The sequence below is a fragment of the Meleagris gallopavo genome, chromosome 15, assembly GCF_905368555.1.
Source record: "Meleagris gallopavo chromosome 15, MGAL_WU_HG_1.1, whole genome shotgun sequence".
Lineage (NCBI taxonomy): Eukaryota > Metazoa > Chordata > Aves > Galliformes > Phasianidae > Meleagris > Meleagris gallopavo.
In genome coordinates, this window is record NC_139418.1 from 8,117,214 (window position 1) to 8,140,214 (window position 23,001).

The window sequence follows — 23,001 nt, forward strand, 5'->3', positions numbered from 1 at the left end:
CGAGGATCCGCCTCGCTGCCCCCGCAGCCGCTGTGTGCGGAGCCCCAGCCCACGCTGGCCTTCCGTTGCAAGCAAGAGAAACAACACCAGTTCGCTCCCTGCAGCCAAGGGAGGGCTTTGCCAGTGCCAGTGGTTTTATTACAAGCTGCTGACCGAGTTATAAAAGGGCACCAAGCTGCAGAGGGTAACTGGCGGCAGTGAGCGCAAAGGGGCCGTGGGTGCTCTGTTGTCCCTGGCACACCAGCCTGGGCCTTCCCTTTTCGTTCCTGTACCTGTGCTGAATTACCTTCTCCCATTCCTTCTTTCTGTTCCAGTCCTCTCACTTGAAAGCACTTTTTATTTTTTTATTTTCAAACTTCCCCTTGCTCCACATTGACGACGTGCTTTGGCAAACTGTGTCCCAGGCCCTTCTGCTCCCCTGAAAGCAGCACGGGGTTGGGAAGTCAGGCTGCCTCCAGCCTCAACTCTTACAGCACTAGTGTGCTGCTCATTAAGGTCAGAAGGTGCCTGCTGTTAATTTGCTGATGCTTGAGCTTTGTTCCCAAAGGAAGCAAGTGTGCCTGAAGGACAAGGAGGAGGCACTTGATGAGGACACGCAGCTGACACACAGTGAGCCAGAGGCACAAAGAACCCTGAGATGAGACCCCGCGGAGCTGAGAGCAGTGAGGAGGGTGAATTACGGGCATCACCAAGGGATCGGGTCCTGAGCTCATAAACCCCAATGTCCAGGCAGCCACGAATCCCCAAAGAATCCAGTCACTTTGGAAAACATTAGCCAGGCTTTTGGTGTCCCTGGGGTAGAACATGGATCTCGACAAAGCAGAGCATCCGATGGCTGCATCAGTCCCACACGCTTCCGTGTGATATATGCCTTGTGCCAAGCTCCTGGCTGTGTAGGAGGACCCCCAGAGACAGGTTCCCCAGTATTATGTGACCCTGATTGCCAAAGGACTCCTCCTTCCCACCTGCTTCCCCAATAATAGAATGGCTTAGGTTAGAGGGGACCTTTAAGATCACCCTGTTTCAACCCGCCTGCCATGGGCAGGGTTGCCAACCACTAGATCAGGCTGCCCAGAATCCCATCCCACCTGGCGCTAAATGCCTCCAGAGATGGGGCATCCACAGCTTCTCTGGGCAGCCTGTTCCAGCACCTCATCCCACTCTGTGTAAATCCCCTCTCACCCCTTTCCCCACAGTTCATAGTGTTGCCCATGTGGCAGGCACTGTAGCACAGGGGCAAGGGAGGGCACTTCTCCCCATGCCTGGGAGAAAGGGGCCCTGTAGCTCCTCTGTGGGCCACAGTGTCCAGTGGGGCCTGGCAGGTGTTCCCACTGCCTGGTTTATGTCTGCTTCTTTTCCCATTCCTGCAAGAGAAAAGGAGAAAAAGAGGGGTATGAGGAGACATCAGAAGCTGGAGGATGAGCACTGAGCCCTTTGAGGGCCTCCTTCCTTCCTGGGGGATTTGGACCACCCCAGCATCTCCAAAGGCTGATGAGTGCTGCCCTGGGCACTGAAGAGGTGATACTTTCACTGCTGCCCACCCAGCCCTGGGACCCTCAAATCTCCTGCAGGCTAGGCTCATGTCAGTAGCCTCTGCCATTGAACGGGACCAGCCCAAATGCAGCCCAGGCAGCATCCCTTGTGTTTGGAGTAAGGAGCACCCGCAATCCCTGAAATTCTTGGTCAAATATAGGGACAGGATGAAAAACTGAGATTTCCTTGGGAGCTAGGGAGGAGAGGAGTGAAGCAGGACCTTGGCCTTCCTCAGCACATTGCCCTTGTTGGCAGGAAGGATGGAGGGGCTTCTCTTTCTCAGTTCAGCTGCACTGTTAACGGGAACCAAGTGCTCAGGGGGGCTCCCATTTGGCTTGTTTGTAGCTTCCTGCGGAAAAAAGGGAGAATAAGGAGGATTTACAAAACCTAGGGAGCAGAAATTGCCAAGAAAGCACAAACTGTCATGGAGTCAAAGCTGATGTCAGTGCTTTGCTTCCCACCTCTAATCACAAAGTGACAAAGATCAGGGGTGTCCCCTCATCCCTACGTGCTGCTTGCCCCCACCCCAAACCCTTTTGCAGGTGCCAGAGGAGCAAGGAAGAAGGGGTGCGTACCCCATTCTCAGCCTTGCTGGTCACAGCCAGTCCCAGGGCTGGCCCTCCTGCCAATGACTGCTTCAGCTGCTCCTTCACTTCGCTCAGCTGGAGCTCCAGGTCGACGCGGCGCTCCTCCTTCTGCCGGCATTGCTCCTCCAGCAAAGCCACACGCTGCTCCAGGTCCTGCAGCTTCACTCCTGATCACACAAGTGCTCGGTTCAGTGGTTGAGGCTGCTGGGCTGGGCAGCCATCCATCTTCTTGGGTAGTGACACTAGATGGGGCTGCTGGCCCAGCTGTGTGCTGCAGCCAAGCCTGAGCATGGTCACAAGTGCCACGGCCACGCCGCCAGCCCTGCATTGCATCCCGGTCCTTCCCACCGTACCTGGGTGCCTTCGAGCATCCTCAGCCACAGTATGCAACCTACCTGAGCTGCTTTTCATGGCTTCCCGCAGCTCCCTCCTCTCTTTCCGCAGCAGCACCAGCTCACTGCGAATTGCTGCTTTTTCCTTCTCCAGCTTATCCTTCTCTGTCAGAAACCGCCTGGCATCCTCCTCAGCCCGGTTCTTCCCATACCTGTACTGGTTGGCATCTGCACGCACAAGGAGAGCCCATCACAATGGCTCCAGCCTAAACAAGACCCACCTGAGCCCAACCCGAGCTGCAAGGACACCTCTCATGGTCCCACTGGGCTGGCACAGCTCAACCCAGGACGCCTTGGTGGGATCAGCCTCCACACAGAGGCCACGGGCTTCCCCCATCCTGAGGGTCCCACTGCAGACCCCCACTCACTTGACGCGTGTCTCTTCACTTTGACCTGCGGGTCAATTCGACGTGACTTCTCGCTGCAGGAGGAGGCATGGCGCTTCACCTGGGCTCCTGCTGGCCGTCCCGACTCCTCCTCAGCCTGTGGTGGGGACAGGAGAGTATGCTGAAACACCTGTGGGACTGCCACAACCCACCAAGGCTCCCCAGAACACCTCCTCCAAGCAGTGGGACATGGTGAGGCCCTGAGTCAACTCACCTGAACCTTCTCATAGGGGACATCATCATACACCACGCGGGAGGAGTCGGGTCGGCTGTCCTGGGAGCTGCTGGCCCACCTATGGGACGAGGGATGGTTGTGCTATGGGATTCCTTTCCAGGACATCCCTGCCAGACCCACAATGGGCTCTTTGATCTCGCTGCTCTCCCAGCTCTGGGGAGGGACACAGCTTTGCTTTTGAGTGCTCACCCTGCCCCACCCAAGCACACATATCCCTTACGTTCTTCATCAGCTTTACTAAAGAATCATACAGAATCATAAAATGTCTTGGGTTGGAAAGGACCTCAGAAATAATCTCATTCCAACTCCCCTGCCACGAGTAAGGTTGCCAGCCACGGGTAGGGTTGCCAACTACTAAATCAGGCACTAGATCAGAATGCCCAAGGCCCCATCCTGGCCTTGAATGGGGCATCTACAACTTCTCAAAAAGCACCTTCTAATTTCAGTCCTGCCCAAAGGAAGATGCCTTGTTTTAAGAAATGCCAGCCTCTGGACGTCCCTTCTATCTCCTAGGATCTTGAGAAAACCCAATCCCAGCCCATGCCCCTGCCCAGGAGCCCAGGATGAGGCTCACCATCCCAACCCATCATGGTTTAGCACGGCAGGAGGAAAGTCTTACAGGTAGGAGTGCCTCACGGCTGTCACAATATTAGCAATTGTCTCCACATCCACATAGTCATAGTGCAAGGCCTCCGGTGCAGTCTGGGAGCCCGTCTCCACCAAGAGAAGGCCCAACCAGCGGCCCAGGTCTTCTGAGCAGCTTGCCTGTGGAGAGAGAAGGGGCTGGGGAGCATGCCTGGCTTCAAGTGACCCTCACTCCTACCCCAAAACACAAAGCCTCACTGCAGGGAAGGGCTCTCTATGAAAAGCACACGTCCAAGATTGAGGAGGATCAAAGAGAAAGCACGTGCATTCCCAAGCCCCCAGCAAGCTGCCTGTTTCAGCCCTTTTGGCCTCCTCCCTGCACATCCCTGCACCATAAAGGCACCCCAGGCTTCATCAGTGTGCACAGGAGGGGAAAGCAAGGCATCATGTGCTGGCTTCTGAAAGGGCTGATTTTCTCCTAATAAAAGCCGTAACAGCAAGTAAAGGTGAGCTTGGGACAGAGGAGCATTGGTAGCACTCTAATGGGGCTGAGCATCTCCAGACTGGGCTCCATCCAAAGAATGATGTTTTAGTGGACGTGCTGGCCATTTAGAGGGCATGGCAATGATGGATTGACAATTGGACTAGATGATCTTAGAGGTCTTCCTATGATTCCAAGGTGCTCCCCCAGCATGACAATCCCCCCAGGAACATCTCCAGGGGGGATTGTCCATGCTCACCTCTAGAGCGGCCACCTCCTGCCCATTGCGCAGGATACGGAATGCAAAGGGGTGTTTGGGACCCAGTCCTGGGACCACCTCACAGCCCCGGAGGTTGATGGCATTGACGTGGGTGCGCAGGTCGGTGCGGTCCTTGTGGAAGTAGAGGGTGTTGGCCTTGAGGCGGCACCAACGCTCCTTCCAGCACTGGTTGACCAGGACACTCAGGTAGCCTGGAAACAGAATAGTCTAAGAACCATTTTGGAGCCCCGAGGAGTGCCCTAATTCTCCATCAGCTCAATGGGAGCTCCCACAGCCCCTCATAAGGGAGCTCAGGACTCATTTCTGCCCCTAGCCCCACGAACCGCAGCATGGGATATCCTCCTCAGTGGAGGAGGTCTGTGTATCCTCAGGGGAAGGCTTCTTCTTGGAGAAGCTGATGATCCTGGTGATCTTCTTCCCTGCTGCCCGGCTCATTGAGCCCTTCAGGTCAGCCAAGCCACTCTTCTTGACTTTCCCTGGAAGAGAACAGCTCTGATAGCCCCCATCACCCATCGCAGTGTCCCTGCTCAGTGGGCAGGATGACATCTCATCTCGCCATACCGTTCTCGCAGAGCTCTCTGCGGGCCATGGGGGAGCATGTCTCACCCGTCGCCACACTGTCTGAGTCAGAGGTGTGCTTCTCCTGTGACAGCCTCTGTGGAGAACAGTGGAGCAGGCACTGGTTCAGCAGCATCCCTCTGCCCAGCCCCCAGCAATGACCACGCATGGGCTTTTGTCCCTCCAGCACAGGGCTGGAACATGCTGGGAGCCCATTGGCCCTGCAGACCTGCTGTGAGGATGGAAGGTCACCAGCCCCACACGGCACATGGGCCAGTCCCTGTCCTCTCAGCCACAGCCGGAAAACATCACCTTATCCAGGTCCATCTTGCAGGGCATCACTGGGGACATAGGGATTTCCATCCCACTGGTTCCTGCAGTGCTTGCTTCCTTTATCACCTGCAGAGAAAGGCCTTTGAGTAGCCCCTCACAATAGGCTGGGAACTAAGGCAACTGTCCCCACACTGCCAAGCTCCCATTGCACAGCCCAAGCCCAGCTGGTTACTGTGGTCTTTGCAGCACCCAGCTCTACTGCCCACCATGAGCCCTGCTTGGGACACAAACCCTGCTTGCCTGAGGCCCCTTCCAAATAACAACTGCTGTTGAGATGCATGGTCAGAGGGTTGGACATGAGGGATCTGGGAGCTGCACAATCACACTGCCAGCACTATACACCCCACTGTCCCCCATGTCATAGTTCCTGCAGGAGAGACAGACAGCACAGCCCCTTTCTCAGCCCAGGGCTCGCAGCAGAGGTGGCCCCTTCCCTGCCTCCCACACCCAGAACAAAGGCAGGAAAGGGCCACGAGGAAGAGGAGGGGGTGAGCAAACATCCCCACTCCACTCCCTGGTGAGGGGCTCAGGCTATCGGCACAGGAGCCGCCCAGGGCTTGGGAAGCAGCTAGCCAGCCGTCCCCACGGCTGATAAGAGCCAGAGGAAAACCCCCTTCCCTTTCTCCTTCCCCAGGACAGCCAGAGGAAGGCTGTGAGTGAGGGGGAGACAGCAGTCTACCTTCAGCCATTCCTCAGCCTGCTCCTTGCTCTGCACAGCCAGCACCAGTGCCTCAGCGCCAGGCAGTGAGAAGCGCAGCTCGTGCTTCTTGCGTCGCCCATCCTTGGGGACATAGATGACATTGCAGGTGCTCAGGGGCACTTCCACATGCGGCTGCCGGTCCTTGGAGCTTTTGTAGCACTGGGAGAAGCAAAGGGAACCACTCAGGGCTCAGGTGATGCTGCTGCCATGCCCAGGATGGGGGTAGGGTTGGGCAACCCTGCAGCCAATGGCACAGATGGAGGTGGCTGTGTCTCTGCTATAAAGAGACTCAACAATACTAGGGCTGCAGGATGCCCTCTCCCTTTCCTTCACTAGCCAAAGGGCCCCAAAAGCAAGGAGCCCTTTGTTTGCACGCAAAGGAAGCAGTAGCAACCCCTGCATGTGCTGTTGGTTGGTCGCAGTCTTGGAGCAGGCTTTGCTGACCTCCCCCTAGCCCACCTGCAGGTCTCTTCCCACCCCTGTTGCCCCACCAGCACCAGGCTCACCAGCAGTTTGCCATCCCGTATGATGGTGAGCTGCTTGGCCCACTGCCCGAAGCGCTTCTTGCGCAAGAGGAAAGCACAAATCCTACAGTCCTTCACCAGGTTCATGGAGGCTTCTTCTGATGGCCACTGGTGTGTCAGCTGCTGACCTTTCCCCTCCTCCTCCTCTTCATCATAAGATTCATAGGAGCTGCTCATGGCATCTGAGTCATTGTCTGGAAGGGAGTAAGCAAGTCACCCCATTCAGATGGAGCAGCTCCACATCCTGCTCTGAAAGTATTGCTGCTTTGACCCCAACTACTCCTATGTTCCCCATTTCCCCTCCACATCACTCATGATGCTTGCTGGCCAAAAGCCAGTCCCAGGCATTCCTGTCCAAATCCTAGGGCTGGCTTGTTTCTTTGCAAGTCTCACATTTTTAAAGGCTCCTGGTGCAGCAGAGAGGAGCAGGTCAGGAAAGCTCGGTGCCTCCCCTCCTGCCAGCACTACAGCCAGGCACAGCAGCATTGCACCTTCAGCACGTAGCAACTCTCAGTTTTGCTTGAGCCCATGTCTCACGCCCACTTTGCTGAAGCTCTTCCCTGCCTGGTGAGGGCACCCAGGTACCTACAAGAGTTCTTCTGCTCCCCGTTCATCCTGGTGACGGGGTAGTTGCTGTCTGCATCCTCATAGTAGCCATCCATGACAGAGTTGGGGGGGCTGGAGCTGTCTGCAGGGGAAGCAGAGGACGGCCAGGGCTGTGGGTAAGCCTGCAGTCAGGCAGAGCAATGTGCACCTGCTGCAAGCACACACAGGCACCAAAGCTGTCACCTCTGCTCACTGCTCCCTCCCCACCAAGGAGCAAACAGCCTGGTGCAAAGCAGCATGGTGGAATGGGATGGGAAATAAGTGGGTGCAGTGCGGTGCGGGTGGCTTCCTTCACTGGGAGGGTCTGGCTCTGCCTGTTTGGCTGTGGGGCAGGTGGGATGCGGCAGGAGCAGGACTCACTGCGGGAGGTGATGTACTCGGGGGCCTTGCCCGGGCCCAGGGGCAGCGCTTCCTCATAGTAATCCTCAGGTGGGGGGGTGGTGGGCAGAGGCGGAGGGGGGTCTGCAGGAACCTGTGGCAGAAACACCGGTGAATGAGAGGCCATGCGTCCCCGAGGGGCCAGCAGGCACACTGGTGTGAGAGGCAGGAGCAGGTCCCACCTCCCTGTGCTGGTGCAGAGTTCACAGTATTGGGACATACGCTCTTTGCTGGCTGGCTCCTCGCGAGTTCCACACCGATGCTGTCACCGGTATCCCCATCATCCTCCTGCATGTCCCGGAGATCCCGCAGGTCACAGTCTGGATTGGGAGGAAGCGCTGAGGGTGAGGGAGTAGCAGGACCCTAGAGATGGGCATCCATGTCCCCAGGGAGCCCCAGGCCAAGCACCCATGGGCACGGCTATGGGGCAGCAGGAACAGGAGCCCAGGATGACAATGCCCTTCCCGGGCACAAGGACACAGCTTCAGCCTCCCTCCTGCCCCCCTGAGAGCTCCCATGGCCAGCTGGGAGCCCAGCTCAGCACCTGATAGTGAGACCCCAGCACCATCCTGAGATGGTCCCACGTACCAAACTCCTCGAAGAGAGACTCCACAAAGCTGGTGCCATTGCTCAGAGAGGCCGTGTTCACATACATGAAGTCTGTGTCCTTCCCTGGGAGTGAGGAGGGAAGCTCAGCCTGGACCTGGACAGCATGGCCAGGCACCAGCACCTCTTGCCCCTAGACATGCCAACTCATGGCCATAGAGCAGGCTGGGGACACAGCACCAGTGGGACAGCCACTGGGTGCCATGGCAGTGGGACACTGACCTGTGGGCGGCTGCAGCTTCTGCAGAATGGAGGACACAGCCACCTTCTTTTCCTGCGCCGTGGCACTCAGGTACTCATGGTCCAGCAGCTTGAGCAGGATGCTGAGCTCTGGCAGGAGCTGGTCCAGCACTGAGGGAAGCAGAGAAAAGCCCATGAATGTAGCAACGTTAGGATGCTGGGCTTCACCCGCAGCCCCTCTGCATGTGGGGAAGGGCACACAGAGCAGAGGCTCAGCAGAAGAGGCAACAAGGGCACATGGAAAGCATGGGGCACTTTCCAAGCCAGTCTTGCACATTTTGATTCAACTTTTGGCTCAAAACTGTGACAAGCTCCAGAACTGTTTGCCTTGAAGACATTCTCCCCCTCAAAACAGCCAGGCATGAAAAGCACAGAGTCAACACCAGAGGTGCTGAAATAAATGTGCAAAAAGATTCAGAGAAGGCAGAAAGGGCTGCAACACATGGAAGACCCCCGTGGGGCTGAGAGCCTGGGTTGGGCTCGGGGCTGTTTGCCAAGTGCACACCCGCACGCAGACGCTGGGATGCAGCCTGTGGGTGGAAACTTGAGCTCTGCAAGCTTGCTGGACTGCTATCAAAAGGCTCAGCACGTGAATATTTCCATGCAGATAACACTACACCTCTGTCCCACCTACATTGTAGCACAGCTGCTAGTGCTCCCTCCATGGGATGGGGCACCTGATGCACACCTGCTGTGTGCTGCTGCAAGGCTGCACCCATGTGTAACACAACTCCACGTGCTTGAATTTCAGAGCAGGTTTACAAAAAAAATTAATCCCTTCAGGCAGTATTTGGCATGCTGGTGAGGAGGGAAGGGAAGGCATTGCCACACAGCACCCCTGCTGCAGGAACAGTGCTGGGAAGCAGCTCTGCTCAACCCCCGATGTACTACAGGGCTCTGAGCACCCCTCACTGTGCCTGTGCTGCCTGCAGAGCATCTCCAGCCCTGCTCAGCCCATCGTCTGGGACAGCCCCGCTGGTAACCAGAGCCTCAGAACAGATCTGGGATGGGCTCCTCAGCTGCTCCAGCACACAGCTCCCAGGCTGCTCTCCTGATTTCTGCTGAGCAAAACAGAGCTGGAGACAAACCCCAGCTCCTGTGTTATGTGGGTAGCACCTGCAGCATCCAGCACCTAGATGGCCCAACTCAGAACACCAACAAACCTGCGGCTCTGGAAGCTATTGACAGTGGGGGAAAAAAAAAACAACTGATTATTTCAATGCAAGTGTGAGCGAGATCTTGGCAGCAACTGAACATCATCAGAGCACAGCTGGGGTGGCCCCGCAGCTGGCTGTGGGTCTGCAGGGACAGAGGAGAGGCCAGAGGGGACCACAGTGGCAGCTGGGACGTGCTGAGTGATGGGGTGTTTGGAAAGCAGAGCGCATGCCTCGTGGACAGAGCACACAGCCACTGGTGCACTGCTGGACCATCACTTCTCTGCAGGGACACAGCAGTGGTGCTTGGAGGAAGGACTGTCTGCTTCATAGCTGCAGGGCAGTGCAGAGTCAGGCAGCGGTGAGGGGATGTTTCCCAGGGTGAGCAAAACATCCCTCAGCCAAAGGGGAGCCCAATGTGAGCCAGCTGATGCTGATCAGTGCCCAGCCAAGGCAATCCCCCCAGGCAAGAGAACAGCATGCTCAGCTCCAAAGCACCGCTCCCCAGGACACAGGGCAGGATGCAGCTCACATCCTGCTGCCTCTGCTGATGGTCTTCTATCTCCACAGACCTTCTGCTTCCTCCTCCTCCCCAGAGCCAAGCCAAACACCAGCACAGCCCTTCAGTGTGATTCTGCCAGTGTCCATCTGCCACAGGCAGACCCCAGGGAGGGCAGTGAGCACCAGTGAATGGGCAGCATCTCCCAGCCCATGGAGAAGGAGAGGGCGGCACAGTGGGACCAGGGCTGCTGCTTAAGCTTTGGAGCTGGAAAAGCAGCACATAGGCGGGTGGGTGCTCAGCTCCCACTGCTCTCCCTTTCCACCGAGGCAGGGGAGAGGGGCAGACATTCCCAGGATGCATGCAGAATGGAAATGGTGGAAACACACTGCCAGGTGAGACATCCTCCTCTGGCCGGCCAGGATCCAGCTGCGGGGCTTGGCAGGGCGCTGGGCTAGTGAGGAAGCAGCTGAGAAGAAAAGCAAGATATCCCGCCAGCGCCTGAGGAGACACTTACCCACTCCCTGCCCCAGCTCGGCAGATAAGGGCCATGCCCTGTGCCACCTTCTCACAGCACACCGCAGCCCACAGTGCATCCCCCAGGACATCTCCCATCACAGCTCTCAGACCTCTGTCAGGGCACCAGACCAATTGAGGGCCAAAGGATCACAGAGCAGGCAGCGCCTTGGCCAACGAGCGCTCAAAGCAGAGCATGAAGGCTCCTTTGTTCCTCCCCAGCTGAGCTGTCCCCTGCATCTCCCTTGTTACAGCTGCCCCCGGAGCCGAGGGGGGGTGAGGGGGTGAGCTGCTCAAAGGGGCCTTGATCTGTAGCGGGTGCACAGAGCCGAGTCTGCGCCTGGGGGAGCGGAGGGAGAGAAGAAATTAATTTCCTGCACTTGTTCAGCTCCCAGCCCACAGGAGGTTAATGAGGCGGCTGCAGGAAGCCAGGGGAGACTGCCCACGGGTCACTGCATGGATAGCACAGAGTGGCTCGGTGTCTGGTGCCAATGCACAGCCCAACCTTGGGCGAGCAGGGCACCGGCCGCAGAGAGCCCAGCCCGTGTTCCCTGCTGCCAAGCAGCAGTGCAGACACAGAGTCCCACCTGCTGGGTGCTGCTGGAGTTTCTCCTGCAGCCCAAACACCATGAGACCACTTCTCTGTGTTGGCTGCAGGCATCCTAGGACGGGGAGCCTTGCAACGGAGATGCGCTGATCTCCACGTCTACTGCGGCAGGAATTGGAAGATGTCAGAGGGCTGTCCCTGTATCTGAGAGGGCTGGGAGCTATGGAGGCAGATGGCTTTAGCATGAGCTAAGACACAGGGCAGCACTCCTGGGACAGAAGGCCTGGGAACCAGCACCAAGAATGATGCTCACAACACCACCAGGATGGTCCTGCTGCTCAGGTCAGCAGGCAATGCTTGCTCTGCACCCCACTACACCCCACAAACAGCCTCAAGCAGGGTGCCCCTCTCCACAGCAGCACCCCACACCACTCTCCACCTCATGCCCAGGCCAGCTCTATTCTTAGATCCTGTGAACACATTCCTCTTGGAAACCCGTGTCCTCTGGATTGGAGATAAGGCTCTAGGCGCAGCTGCAGAGTGTGTCTCCTCTCCTCAGCCTCTGCTTGGCCACAGGAGCAAGCAGCAGCTCTTGCTTCGGCAACCTGCAGGGAAGTGGAGGAGGAAGAGGAGAAGAAGGAAGGGGAAGAAGAGTCTTCAGCCAAGCTAGTGCAGCAGTTTCCGTGTGCATGGACTGTCTGTCACAGAGGCAGAGATAAGACCACGTGTGTGGCTGCAAAGCAGTGTGGTTGGCAGCCACAGCCCAAGGGAGCCTCGAGGAGGGGGAACAGTTCCAAGGAGCAGCACTGCAACATCGCTGCAGGAACTCAGCCCGTGGCTCCGTTGTCCCTTCCAGGCCCCGCTTCCTCCCACACCAGGTGGAGGCCGGGGGCGAGGGGGGCTGGGGGAAATCGGATGCTGGGAGTGACGGCCATTGTTTGTAGCTAAAATAAAAACCGAGCAAAAATAAATCCTTCCTGTTGGTGTGGGCAGGGCCCCAGGATGCTCTGCCTGTGGAGGAGCACTGCTTGGAGTCGCCACCGGCAGTAAACAGATGTTTATAGCTCCTGGGATGCCAGAAATAGGGTGGGGTGCAGGAGGGGAGGGGGTCACTGCAGCACCTGAGGACAGTGGCACTGAGCACTCAGAGCAGCTCGGAGGGAAGGAAGGCTGGAGCCTCCCAGCCCAGTGCTCGGGGGCCATTCCCATTCCCACAGGGCTGTTTCCCACATTACCACAGGGCAGGAGGCAGGCGCACAGCTCCCACCATTGTTCCTCCACATCCATACTGCCTGAGGCCCTGCAGCATCTCAGCCCCCGGTGGGCACAGGATGAGCTGCACTGGGCTGGCAGCAAGGAGAGCCTGGAAAGTCCCCTCCTGCCTGCATACACAGCTACTTGGCACGCTGCAGCACAGAGGGTTTAAGAGAAAAGCAAGCCATTAATTATCACACTCATGCTCTGGAAACATCCCATAACAGTGGAAGATTTGCTCAGGGGCCACTTGATGTCCATGAATCATCTCCTCCTTGTGAACAAGGGCCCCTTGAGAGGGGCGGGTGGGGGCAGTGTCTCCACTTCCAGCTCTGGCAGCCAGAGCCTGAGTGCTTCGGGCTCCTCCTTTGTGCCCCACGACCCCCCCTCCAACCATCCCCACAGCCATTAACCCCCACGTTAGGGCAGGTGTCCCCAGCTCAGGGGTTGCAGCACCCCCAGCACTGAGCACAGTTGGCTCACACCTCCTGAGTGCCTGTTGCACTGCAGGCAGCAGGGACCTGCAGTACCCTGTGCGGCCAGGCTGCATCGGGCAAGGCAGGGGCACACATCTTCTGAGGTGTTCATCCACACACACACAACTCTGCATTATTTAGTATCCTCAGCTGACAGCCTTGAAAAAAATCAGCCTTGGGAGCTGAACGTGCAGCATGCTTGCTCAAGGGGACAGGAGGTTCCCACCGGTAGAGTGACCACTGCATTCTCATCTTACAGCAAGGAGCCCACAGCTTGCTGCCCTCTGCCCTGGTCCAGCACCGGGACCAGTTTCCCATAAGAGAAACACCAGGGAGACAAAGCAGCCAGGGAATGCTTTACCGTTTGAAACGTGCACCCCAGGCACTCAGGGCTGTGCTGACCACCAGCACACGTTTGCTACTGCTGTTTTCAGCATGGCATGAGAGAAGGGCCCTGTGCCTTGTCCTGCTATGTGCCAGCAGTGGCTCTCTCTCTGATATAAATAGCTCTGCTGAAAGCCTTATCTGGCAGCCCTGCTCTCAGTGACCCCAGAAGCCAGCAGCTGAGCCGTGAGCCCAGCCCAGGGGGAGCTCAGATCACGCTCCAGACACACTCTGCCTAAGCCCCCTCTCTCAGCTCCCCCAGGCCCATGCCCTGCCTGCTATGTGATCACCAGAGCGCTTGCACCACTGCAGAACAGCTCCATGAGCCTGAGCTGCTAAGGTAATAATTAACAGGGGAATGATTGAATCACCCCCAACCACCTCTTATGACCGAGGCAGATAAGGAGCCCTTTGGTGCCCCGTGCTGGGGATGCTACCAGCGGCTGCCCCCCTCTGCACTGACATTTCTCCATCTCCCAGAGAAGATTGTGGAGGTTTGTTTTAGCTCACCCAAAGCAAATTTTTCCCCTCTGAAACGATGAGGCTGCAGCTGCCCTGACCCCAGAGTTTTGTGCATCACCTTCTTTTACTGCTGAGTGAAGCAAGAAGATGAGCAAAGGTACAGGGACACAGCGAAACCTCTGGGTGAGGATTCCCTGAGCCCAGGCACAGCCCAGTGCCAAGGACACAGCTCTATGAGTACACAGGGCTGCACTCAGGGGGTGACATTTCAGCAATCGGTGTGATGCTCTGCAGGGAGTCCGGGAGCAGGGAGCGGAGCTGGGTTGATAAGAGCTGCTGGCTGAGAACGTGTTTAAGTAATGAAAGGAAAAGAGAGGTTTGAGATGCCCTTTTAAAGGAATAGTCGGGCAGGGGCAAGACCTGCTGAGCAATGTATAAAAACAAGCTTCAGGCTGAGGAGAGATGTTAGGATTAGCCAGAACCCAGAATAAACTCTGCTATTTCCAAGTAAAATTTTGGCATTGGCCTCTTCAAAACCAGCCCTGCAGCAGCAGAGACAGCAGGATGCTGCCGTGCCCCCACACCAGGAGTGGCCCCAGCAGTGGGACAGAGCAGCACAGGGTGGCTGAGGCACTGCCTGGTGCACACCCTGCATGCAGGGGACACAGCAGGCACCTCCCAAATGGGCATCCCAGCCCAACGAATGGATGGAAGCTTTCTGTGTCCTAGGCATCACCCTTCCCCAAAGCTCCATACAGCAGATGTGCTGCGTATAGGAAAAGTGCCATGGGGCCATCGTGTACAGGAGGACACAGGACTCTCCCCTAGAAGGGGGCAGGCTGGGGGGACACAGGAGCTGCAGGAAGGGGATGGATGGGGAATCAGCCAGAGCCAGCTTTGCTTCTTTGAATGCATCCAGCCATGTTGCATGATGGGGACACCTCTTTTTGGAGGTGGTGGAAGGAGTAAAAACCAGCAGGGGTAGAAAAATCCCACGGGGGCAAAATTTCTATGAAGTCAGCACCACAGAGCCAGCACTGCGCAGACCTGTGGGATGGACGCAGTGGGGGAACCCATAGAGTCTCCGCACTTTGGGGCCAGAGCCGTGCTGCCGTAGCATCCTCAAGGGCAGGATAAGCGTGTTTGCTCAGCTGAGATCAGCCCTTCCGTTTCCTTCCATTGGTGAGCATCAGGTGCAGCAGCAAGGCCACCAGCCTGCAGCATTTCCTACCCGCTTAACCCCTTCAGGGCAGGAGTGGAACCAGGACAGCCAGCGCAGCATGATGGGAAAGCCAAGCCCAAGCACACGGATGGTGTGACCGCCCAGAAAGCGCTGATGTCTCCAATGGTGCTGGGACTGGTTCACCCTCCCTGCTTTTAGCTTCGACATACAAAAGCCAGCTATCAAACCTGTTCCTACACATCTTCTACTCCTGGCTCTGCCCTGTACAACCTCAGTTTCCCAAAGCATAAGATGACACTGGCATTGTGTCAAACGGGAGGCTGAACCTGCCGGACAATGAGACACAAACGGGCTGCTCTGCCATCGGTGAGTCTGGTGGGTTAAATGGGTCAAATGCACCCGGGAGAAAACCACAGCCACTGCTCAGCCACAGCCACTGCTCGGACTGCTCCTCACACACCTCCCCAGAGCTCTTCTGCTAATTGCCAGCAATCAGAGCACACGGCGGCGCCCAGACCTTGCTCCTATCGCTTCCAGGATCACATGCAGGCAAAACCCACTTCAAAAAAAAAAAAAAAAAAAAAAAAAAGATTTTGAGATTTTGAACTCCCAGCAAAGATCTGTGCTCATTCCAAACTGTTACAAAATGCCAGTGTTTTCCCCTGCCTGCCAAAAGCCTCCTTTGATGAGATGAGAGGTGTTATCAGAAGCAAAAATCGAAGGGGCTGAAGAACCCGAGGCAGGTTCCATAGGGTGGAACCACCAAATCAGAGACTTTCATCCTTCCCCACCACGGAGGCTGCAGATCATTAGCACAGAGGGACTGGAGCTCACTGAATGCCACTGCTTTTGGCAGCCGGGGGTGATGACAGCCGGGCGTTGTTGGCCGTGGCAGTGTTCGGGCTGCGGGTGGCAGGGCCCAGCACTATTCATCCCAGGGCTGGTGTGTGAGGCAGGGACAATACAGAGCTCCTCAGGGATTTTCTGACCAAGCCTCCTGTCCTGGGACAGGGATGTTCCATACAGGTTATGTAGAAGTGGCAGTTTTACCATTAATTTACATGGGAAAAAGGTTCCTTCCACACAGGAGGAGATACTTGTTCCTTTAGCTGTGCCAGACTGGACTGGTGTAGGGAAGAGTTAAAGGATTAGGACGTGAGTCTGGGATGTCAGAAACCACTTCAAGCCTCCACTTTGCAAAACCCTTATCTTGTGTCCCAGCAAGCAACTTGGCCACAGAACAACAGGCAAACACTGGGCCGAGCCCAGCTTTCACTCCCTGTTCTCCTCTACAAAGCCCTCCAACTGTTCAGGATGAGACAACTTCAAAACCTCATACAAAGCTTTCCTGAGATGGGATGAGGAGTGCCGGCCCTCCTGCAGGCAGCATTTTGGTGTATGCTGTGTAGCACGGGGCACGTCAGCATGCAGCTCAGCACATTTCCACCGGAAAACAGCACTTCCAGGTCAAGAACAAGCGTTGGAAAAAGGCAGGTTTCCAGACTGTCCCATGCGATAGGAATCCCTGGGGTCACTGCCTGGAAGATGCTTACACAGCGTGAGCCCACTGCTTCCCACCCTGCCCAGCATCCCCACCGCTGCATGGGGCAATACCACACTGCCTGCCTGCACCGGGGCAGCCCAAGGACAGCTCATTCCCATTCCCTGGGCTATAAACAGGACCCCGCCACCAGGCAGCTCAGCTTCCAGCGGAAGGAATGGCTGCAATGCGGGGGAGAGCTCGGCACTTGCCTGGTGCTAACAGCTGGCCCCAGAGCTCCTCGCCCCTTCACCAGGCTGCATGTGGGGCTCAGGCAGCAGGTCAGGAATGAGCCTGGCTCCCTCCCTCCCAGCCCAATGCCTCCCCATTCTTGTGGGTGAGCTGGAGCCAAGTTTATCCCTGACACATCTCTGCTGGCTTCACTGGATTTAGACCACAGATATGGTGCAAGATTGAAATTCTTGTGGCACGAAAGGTCAGAGAAGAGTTATTAATGAGGAGAAGCAAGCACAGCCCAACTGGAGCAAAGGCTCATGGTGTGGAGCATCCCCAAATCACAGGCACATCCATAGCTCTCCATCGGCACAGCCTGGAGTAGCTGCCAGAGAGTATGGAGAGGCTGGGGACTGGGTCAGAGGCCCTTCGTCCACCAAAACTCCATGCCCTCCTTGCACAGCTACAGCCTCAGAGGGATCCAGTGGCTCTGGTGATGAGCAGAAAAGTTTGGAGAAGGTTTACATTAGCAAAGAACAATCTGAGTGCCAACAGCCATTCATTACACAAACTGAAAGTTTGTGCAGCAGGCACCTCCACCACTACCATAGAAGGCACCTACGAGGGGGTAAAAGAAGCAGCACAGCTCTGCCTCAGTGGGGAAACCTATGCAAAGTGGGGCATGGCAGGCATTGGGGCAGTGGGCCTCCATGCAGGGGTCATGGACAGGGACCTCTCCATGCACATCCTGTGCCGCATCTGGGCTCATCTCTACTAAGCCCCAGTATGGGCTCAGCAGCATGTCATCACCTCCCCACGATGTGGGAAGCCCTCAATGCTCATCATGTGGCATGGAGAGCACTGCCAGTAGACATCCATCACAGGTGGGACATCCTCCCAACAGTCTGCACAGCTTTCTCCTTTACCCATCAATGAGGTCCTCTGGGCCCTGGCACCACGTGTGTTTGACAACAACACTCCTCCTGCAGCAGCAGCCTCCTTCAGAGCCAGCACTGCGCGGCAGGTGGGCTGGGTGAGCTGCAAGGGGAGGCTGTCCCTGTCCCTGTCCTCTCCTGTGATGCCAGGCAATGTACTGAGCGACGACACTGGTGCTGCATCCCCAGAGCCGAACCCCTCACATCACATTTCTACTGCGGAAACACAACCCCATCTTTTTCCATCGGGAGGGAGAACTCCTGACCCTCGGGTCTCTCTGGCGCTGACCCCGAGCAGCAGCACACACAGCGACTTTGCCTCGCAGAGCCACATCCCCGGCAGTACCGCCGCGGCACCAACCAAAGCCGGGACCCGCGTGTGCTTCCCCACGCCTCCACCTGCTGCCGCACAGCCCCGGGGCAGCGCTCGGCACTGACGGGCAGCACCACGCCGCACCTTCCCCGCAGCGCAGGCACCGGACCGGGGCAGGTCCCGCTCCAAGCCGACAGCCCCGGCAGCTCGGTGCCACGGCCGCGGCGCGGAAACTCCCTCCCCTCAATCCCGGGACCACCTCCTCCTCGACGAGCGCACAGAGCGCTCATCCCCCGCACACCCTCCCGCAAGGCGCTGCCCTTTCGCCCTCCCGACCAACGCCAGCCCGCGTCCCAGCCTCAGGTGACGACGCTCACCGACCCCCGGCCCTTTCCCCCCGCAGCGCCCGGTGCCGCCGCCCGCGCCGTGCCCTCACCGCTCAGCCGGTCCATGGTCCGCACCGCGGGCAGCGGCGGCCGCCCCGGGAGGAGCGGACTGGCGAGTGGCGGCGCGGTGCCGGCGGTCCCGCAACGCCCCTCCCTCGGCGCGGGGCAGCACGGCACGGCCCCGCCCTGAGCCGCGCCTGCAGGGCAGCAGCCCCGCCCCGCCCCGCCGGGTGGCGGCGGCTCCGGAGCCGCGTGCGGAGCTGCGTGCTTCGACCCGCCGTTCCCGGGGCTCTCCGTGCCCGCTCTCTCCTGGCGTCCCTCGGCCCTGCGTTGCTGCTGTCACTGTACCCCGACAAGAACTGGCACCTGTAGTGCGGGGCACCATAGAGCCGGCAGCCCCTTCTGGTCCCCTGAGCAGCCCAGCCCTGCTCCCCCCGCGCACAGCCCCGCAGAGATGTGCCCCCGTTCGTCTCTGTCTTTGGGACTGAGCCCCAATTCTCTCTCAAACCAAAGGGTCGCCCCGGGCCGTGGGCACAGGGCACAGCCATCCCTACGGCGCAGCCAAAGCGGCACCGTGGGCACTGCAGCTGCTGTGAGGCACCCGCTGTTCTCTGGGACACGGCAGTCACTCAGCACGTCCTGAGCGATGGCAGCCCGTGGGGTGCTGCTGGCTGGCTGCTGTCCCAGAGGTGTGTGCCGGGACTCTGGCCCAGTTATCCCATCGTTGCTATGCTGGGAGTGGTCAGGAACAGTTACTTAACGTTCATAAAATGTTTTGAAAATTAAAAGCTTCTCATTGTTGTGGCATTATTATTATTATTAGGAATTAACTGAAGCTCTGGCCTCTCCAGGCTTTATCTCTCACACTGCTGCTGGAAGTTCCTCATAACCCCGAACAGCCGAGTTTGATTTAGGGAGCTGTAGTTTATATGGGTGAAATCATTATAAACCCAATTGGCTCATTACTGCTGCACTAAAGCCGACAGCAGCAATTAACGGTGTGCTGTCACCACGTCCACTCCCACCCTCAGCACACAGCCCAGGCTCCCAGAGCTGTGGCTGCTGCAGAGGGTCAGCACTGACAGCATCTCCCCACCTTCAGCTTCCAGAAGCCCCCAAAGACGGATGCAGAATCAAGGCTCGAGAAGAAAAAGAAACAAAGAGCACAGAATTATCCGTGAGACTCCAATTCACTCTCAGGGGTGCAGAGGGCGCCTCTGCCACGTACAGTACTGAGAATCATACAGAGCTGCAATATAGAGATCTTTCTATGTATATATTTATAGGTATGTATATATTTATAATGCGCTGCCTTTAAAACAGCCGCGCCTGCTTCTTCAGCTCGTTCCTCTTCCAGAGGGCCAGGCGGTCGAACTCGGCGATGGTCATGCCAAAGATCTGGTAGAACTCCTCCTGGGAGAGGTGCCGCTGTGGAGAGAGGGGCTGCTGGGCCAGGGCCACCATCCCAGGCTGATGGCAGTGCGGGGCTGCAGCTGGAGGGGGTCTGGCAGCGAGACCCCCCCAAAGGTGTGCAACAGGGGACTGCAGGCTGCAGGACTGCTCGCACAGGAGATGCTCCTTGCATGCCCATGAGCCCCCCTCACTGCCCCACGTGGGCCAGGTAGGGTAAGCCCCAAGGAGATGTGCCCACTGGAAGATGCCTCACCTCTAACCGAGTCCTGTCCACGTCCTTGGGCAGCTGGTTCCTTCCCCTTGTCTTCACCAGGAGCAGCTCATAGGGGTAAATCTGTGCAGGGACAGCAGCACTGTGGCAGCTCTCTACAGCCAGCAATGGGGCACCAGGACAGTGCCTCCCCCTGCCACATTTTGGGGGGCTTAAGTAGCACGGCAGGGCTTGGGTGGGACAGGGTAGAGGGTCGCCTGCTTTTGATGTGACCCTAATCCACCTGTGTGGCTCTGAAATGGTGAGTCCAAGTTCTGCTACTCGCTCTGCAAAGGCAGGAGTGGCTCAGAGGTGAATGTGAGCTGGGAACATGAGCACAGCCACCCACCTCTGCCTCGTGCCAGGGAGACATTGCTGCCTAGCACAGGGCTGGGGACCCAGGCAGGAAGCTGAGGCTCCAGTGGGACCCTACGGTGCAGGGATGGGGCTGTCGGGATGGGGATGGAGGAGAATGAAGGCAGGAAGAGAGCAAAGCTTCTCCCTAACAGGGTCTGGGCACACAGGGGCACCTCTCTGGGACCTCCTCTGGGTGTCACCTCCAGGTGGCAGTCACGCCTGAGAGCCATCTTACCTTGTACTCTGTGGGACACAAAAAAACAAGAGACATCAGCCACTCCCCACCAGCAGCCCCCTCCCGGGCTGCGGGGACTCCCCCATCTCTGCCCTTGTCCCTCTGGTCTAGATCCCATTTCTGGAGCTGCCTGCAGCGGGATGGCAGCCCCATGGCACCCGCTGACCCCCCGCCCTGCCTGCTGCCCTGCCTGCTGCCCAGCCCCACAGCCTCACCTCGCATCCCCCAGTTGACGGCGTTGGTGCTGTCGTAATGGAAAAGCTCCGCGCTGGGCGGCTGCGGGAGGGATTCAAGGAGAGAGGGAGGGGTGAGAAGGGGCCCCTCCAGACAGATTTCTTCCCAGCACAGCATCTCTCATGTCCCCAAAAGGGGAAGGCACCCCCATGCCTGGCAGTGAGGAAACTGAAGCACAAGCGACAAGGAAGTGACAAGCCCAGGTCTCCTAAGCTATAGGGTGTGAAGCAAAGCAAGGTGAGCTGCAGGACGGGGATTGAGACCTGCAGTGGGGCAGGCACAGCTCTCTGGCAGTGCCCACTGAGGGTTATTTGGGACTGGCACAGCCAGGCATGGCAGCAGGGATGCAGAGAAGGGAGCAGCAGGAGGCACTCACCCTGTGCAGCCCATTCCTCCTGTAGGCAGGGAGAGAGGCTGACTTGGAAATGAGGGGATCTGGAAGGAAACCACCACGGAGCATGAGTGAGACCGCAGGGCCAGCCCAATGCACCCAGCAGCACTGCTGCATGCCCACACCTCCCCTTTTCTGACACATCTCCTTGGCCACTGCTCCCATGCATGGCACAGATGTGCTCCTGCCTCCCCAGGCCAGCTGCTCACAGTCCGTTTGCATTTCCGTTATTTCTCCATTGCTGTCCAGCTCCAAACTCACCTGGCTCTCTTTCCTTTCCAACTCCTCCCAGCGTGTTTCTCCCCCAGGTCCCTCTCCCATGGCAGCCCTCCCTCCTCCATCCCAATAACCCCTTTCAAAATCTTCTTCCCTCCTTGCTCTGCCCTGGCACAGCACAGGCCTCCTTCCTCTCTCCACACCTCCCCAGTCCTAGCACGGCTCTCTGGGCTCAGCTCTCAGGCTCTGGTCTCCACAGCTGGGCAGGACCATGCCCCAAGGATGAGGGGTGTACACTCACCGCTGTCAGCCAGGTAGTGCATCCGGGGGGCTGCAAGGGGAGCACAGCCAGGGTCAAAGGGTTGAGCACTCTGCACCATGCAGAGATCCCCCCCCCCCCATCCCCTGGTCCTCCTTAGGGCTCCCCAAGCATCCCCACACAGTCCCAGCCCCATGAGAGCATGGGGACTGCACAGAGCCTCAGGAAGAAAGGGGCCTCCTGGGTGCATCTCCCATTCCCAGCCCCTTCCTGCATGGCACAGAAGGACGGACAGTTGTGCTTACAGCCGTTGAGGGAGCCCTCATAGCCAGCCGTGTGCAGGGCTTCTCTGCTGCTGGCAGAGCTGCGGGGCGGGGTCCAGGGGTCTGCGTAGGAGTTGGAGCGTGCCTTCATCTCCTCCCTTAGGATCAGCCTGCCGATGCCGCTCTGGATCTGGGCATGCAGAGAGATGGTGATGCTGGTTGGGAAGCATCCCAGGGCACATGGCACCTCTGGGCAAGGAGGTGACACACGGACTGCTCTGTGCCTTCCTGGCTCGCTGCCACCCTCTGTGCCCACCCTACCAGGCTGCAAACAGGGAAACCTCTCACCTTGTGCATGCCCCGCTCATAGCCATCCTCTTCACCTCCTGATGAGAACCGCCGGGCTCGGGGGGCTGCAAGGAGACATGTAGGGGGGGGTCAGATTGGGGCAGAGACAGGAGACAGCCCCCAGAGGCACAGGCATAGACAGATCCCAAGGACTGCTGGGATTTGGGGGTCACTCTGGTACGTATCTCAGCTCAACCCCATCTTTGGGTCCAGGTGCAGCGCAGGGTGATGCCCTCTCTGCGGGTTTCCCATTCCCACAGTGCTGCAGATGGCTGTTACCTTTGGGGGATCCCTGGAAGGACCAGTATTCTGACTCGGAGTGGTAGTAGGGGTCGGGGGAGTAGGCAGGGCTGTACTTGGATGATTGTGCAATGTCCTCACTGGTTTTGCTTTTGGTGGCTGCAGGGACATTGTCTGCAAAAGGAGAATGGAGAGCTGTAACAGGGACACCACATTTATAAAAGTTCCACACCAGGATGAAAGCAAAGCCTCCTCTCTTCCCAGAACTTCGTAACAATTTGTGTTTGGGAGAGCTCAGAGAAGAGCTGGAAATAACCCATTCTCAAATGGCTGACACCTCCTGAAAACAAGGATGCAATGGCAGACAATGGTCATCAGTGCAGGGTCTGGCACTCCAGCAGCCTCAGTGCAAACAGCACCATGTCCCCAGGCTGTCCCATCTCCAAGGGCTATGGCTGCACAGGCACACAGCAGGGTTCACACAGGAAGGGATGGAGGAGGGCACAGTCCCTCTGGGGCAGCCAGTGGGTCACCATGAAGAGCAGGGG

At 57.8% G+C, this 23,001-nt stretch overlaps 2 protein-coding genes across 19 annotated transcripts in view; both read right to left on the bottom strand.

The window, feature by feature from the left end:
- Window positions 1-116: 116 nt before the first annotated feature.
- AFAP1L1 (actin filament associated protein 1 like 1) lies at window positions 117-18,442 on the bottom strand. 8 transcript variants are annotated; one of them, XM_085236429.1, is made up of 21 exons: window positions 18,298-18,416; window positions 11,580-11,745; window positions 10,595-10,933; window positions 8,407-8,535; window positions 8,167-8,250; window positions 7,801-7,898; window positions 7,561-7,672; window positions 7,184-7,282; window positions 6,577-6,788; window positions 6,050-6,229; window positions 5,350-5,436; window positions 5,041-5,134; window positions 4,803-4,955; window positions 4,459-4,670; window positions 3,753-3,898; window positions 3,113-3,191; window positions 2,881-2,995; window positions 2,516-2,680; window positions 2,109-2,287; window positions 1,754-1,882; window positions 117-1,364 (listed from the first exon to the last, which is right to left on the bottom strand). In XM_085236429.1, exons 3-21 carry the CDS (start codon window positions 10,683-10,685, stop codon window positions 1,341-1,343), a joined length of 2,388 nt encoding a protein of 795 aa, XP_085092555.1. In that variant the 5' UTR covers window positions 10,686-10,933; window positions 11,580-11,745; window positions 18,298-18,416; the 3' UTR covers window positions 117-1,340. The 8 variants fall into 8 exon arrangements, with proteins under 8 accessions (XP_085092555.1, XP_085092561.1, XP_085092559.1 ...); XM_085236435.1 differs by having other exon boundaries at window positions 7,184-7,310; window positions 18,298-18,415; XM_085236433.1 differs by having other exon boundaries at window positions 7,801-7,941; window positions 18,298-18,415.
- Window positions 18,443-19,504: 1,062 nt separating this feature from the next.
- The window catches only part of ABLIM3 (actin binding LIM protein family member 3), a 35,227-nt gene continuing 31,730 nt past the window's right edge, over window positions 19,505-23,001 (bottom strand). For 6 of the 11 annotated variants that reach the window (XM_085236745.1, XM_085236746.1, XM_085236744.1 and 3 more), the window contains 7 exons: window positions 22,493-22,627; window positions 22,214-22,278; window positions 21,908-22,055; window positions 21,645-21,674; window positions 21,113-21,171; window positions 20,718-20,778; window positions 20,061-20,510 (listed from right to left, as the gene is read on the bottom strand). In XM_085236745.1, coding sequence (XP_085092871.1) covers window positions 20,464-20,510; window positions 20,718-20,778; window positions 21,113-21,171; window positions 21,645-21,674; window positions 21,908-22,055; window positions 22,214-22,278; window positions 22,493-22,627 — 545 coding nt within the window. In that variant the 3' untranslated portion in view covers window positions 20,061-20,463. Of the gene's footprint in view, window positions 19,676-19,913; window positions 19,995-20,060; window positions 20,511-20,717; window positions 20,779-21,112; window positions 21,172-21,644; window positions 21,675-21,907; window positions 22,056-22,213; window positions 22,279-22,492; window positions 22,628-23,001 lie in introns of those variants that run through there. The other 5 variants (XM_010718944.4, XM_010718946.4, XM_010718942.4 and 2 more) reach the window with 4 other exon arrangements.

Bases quoted from the DNA above. Each gene is read 5' to 3' on its own strand.
- AFAP1L1 (XM_085236429.1), bottom strand. From the start codon at position 10,685: ATGTCCTGGGGGATGCACTGTGGGCTGCGGTGTGCTGTGAGAAGGTGG. The intron at 4,671-4,802 runs GTTCGTGGGGCT...TTCTGTTTCCAG, and splicing joins GGAGGATATCCCATGCTGCG to GCTACCTGAGTGTCCTGGTC. The intron at 2,288-2,515 runs GTAGGTTGCATA...TTGTGTGATCAG, and splicing joins AGCCATGAAAAGCAGCTCAG to GAGTGAAGCTGCAGGACCTG.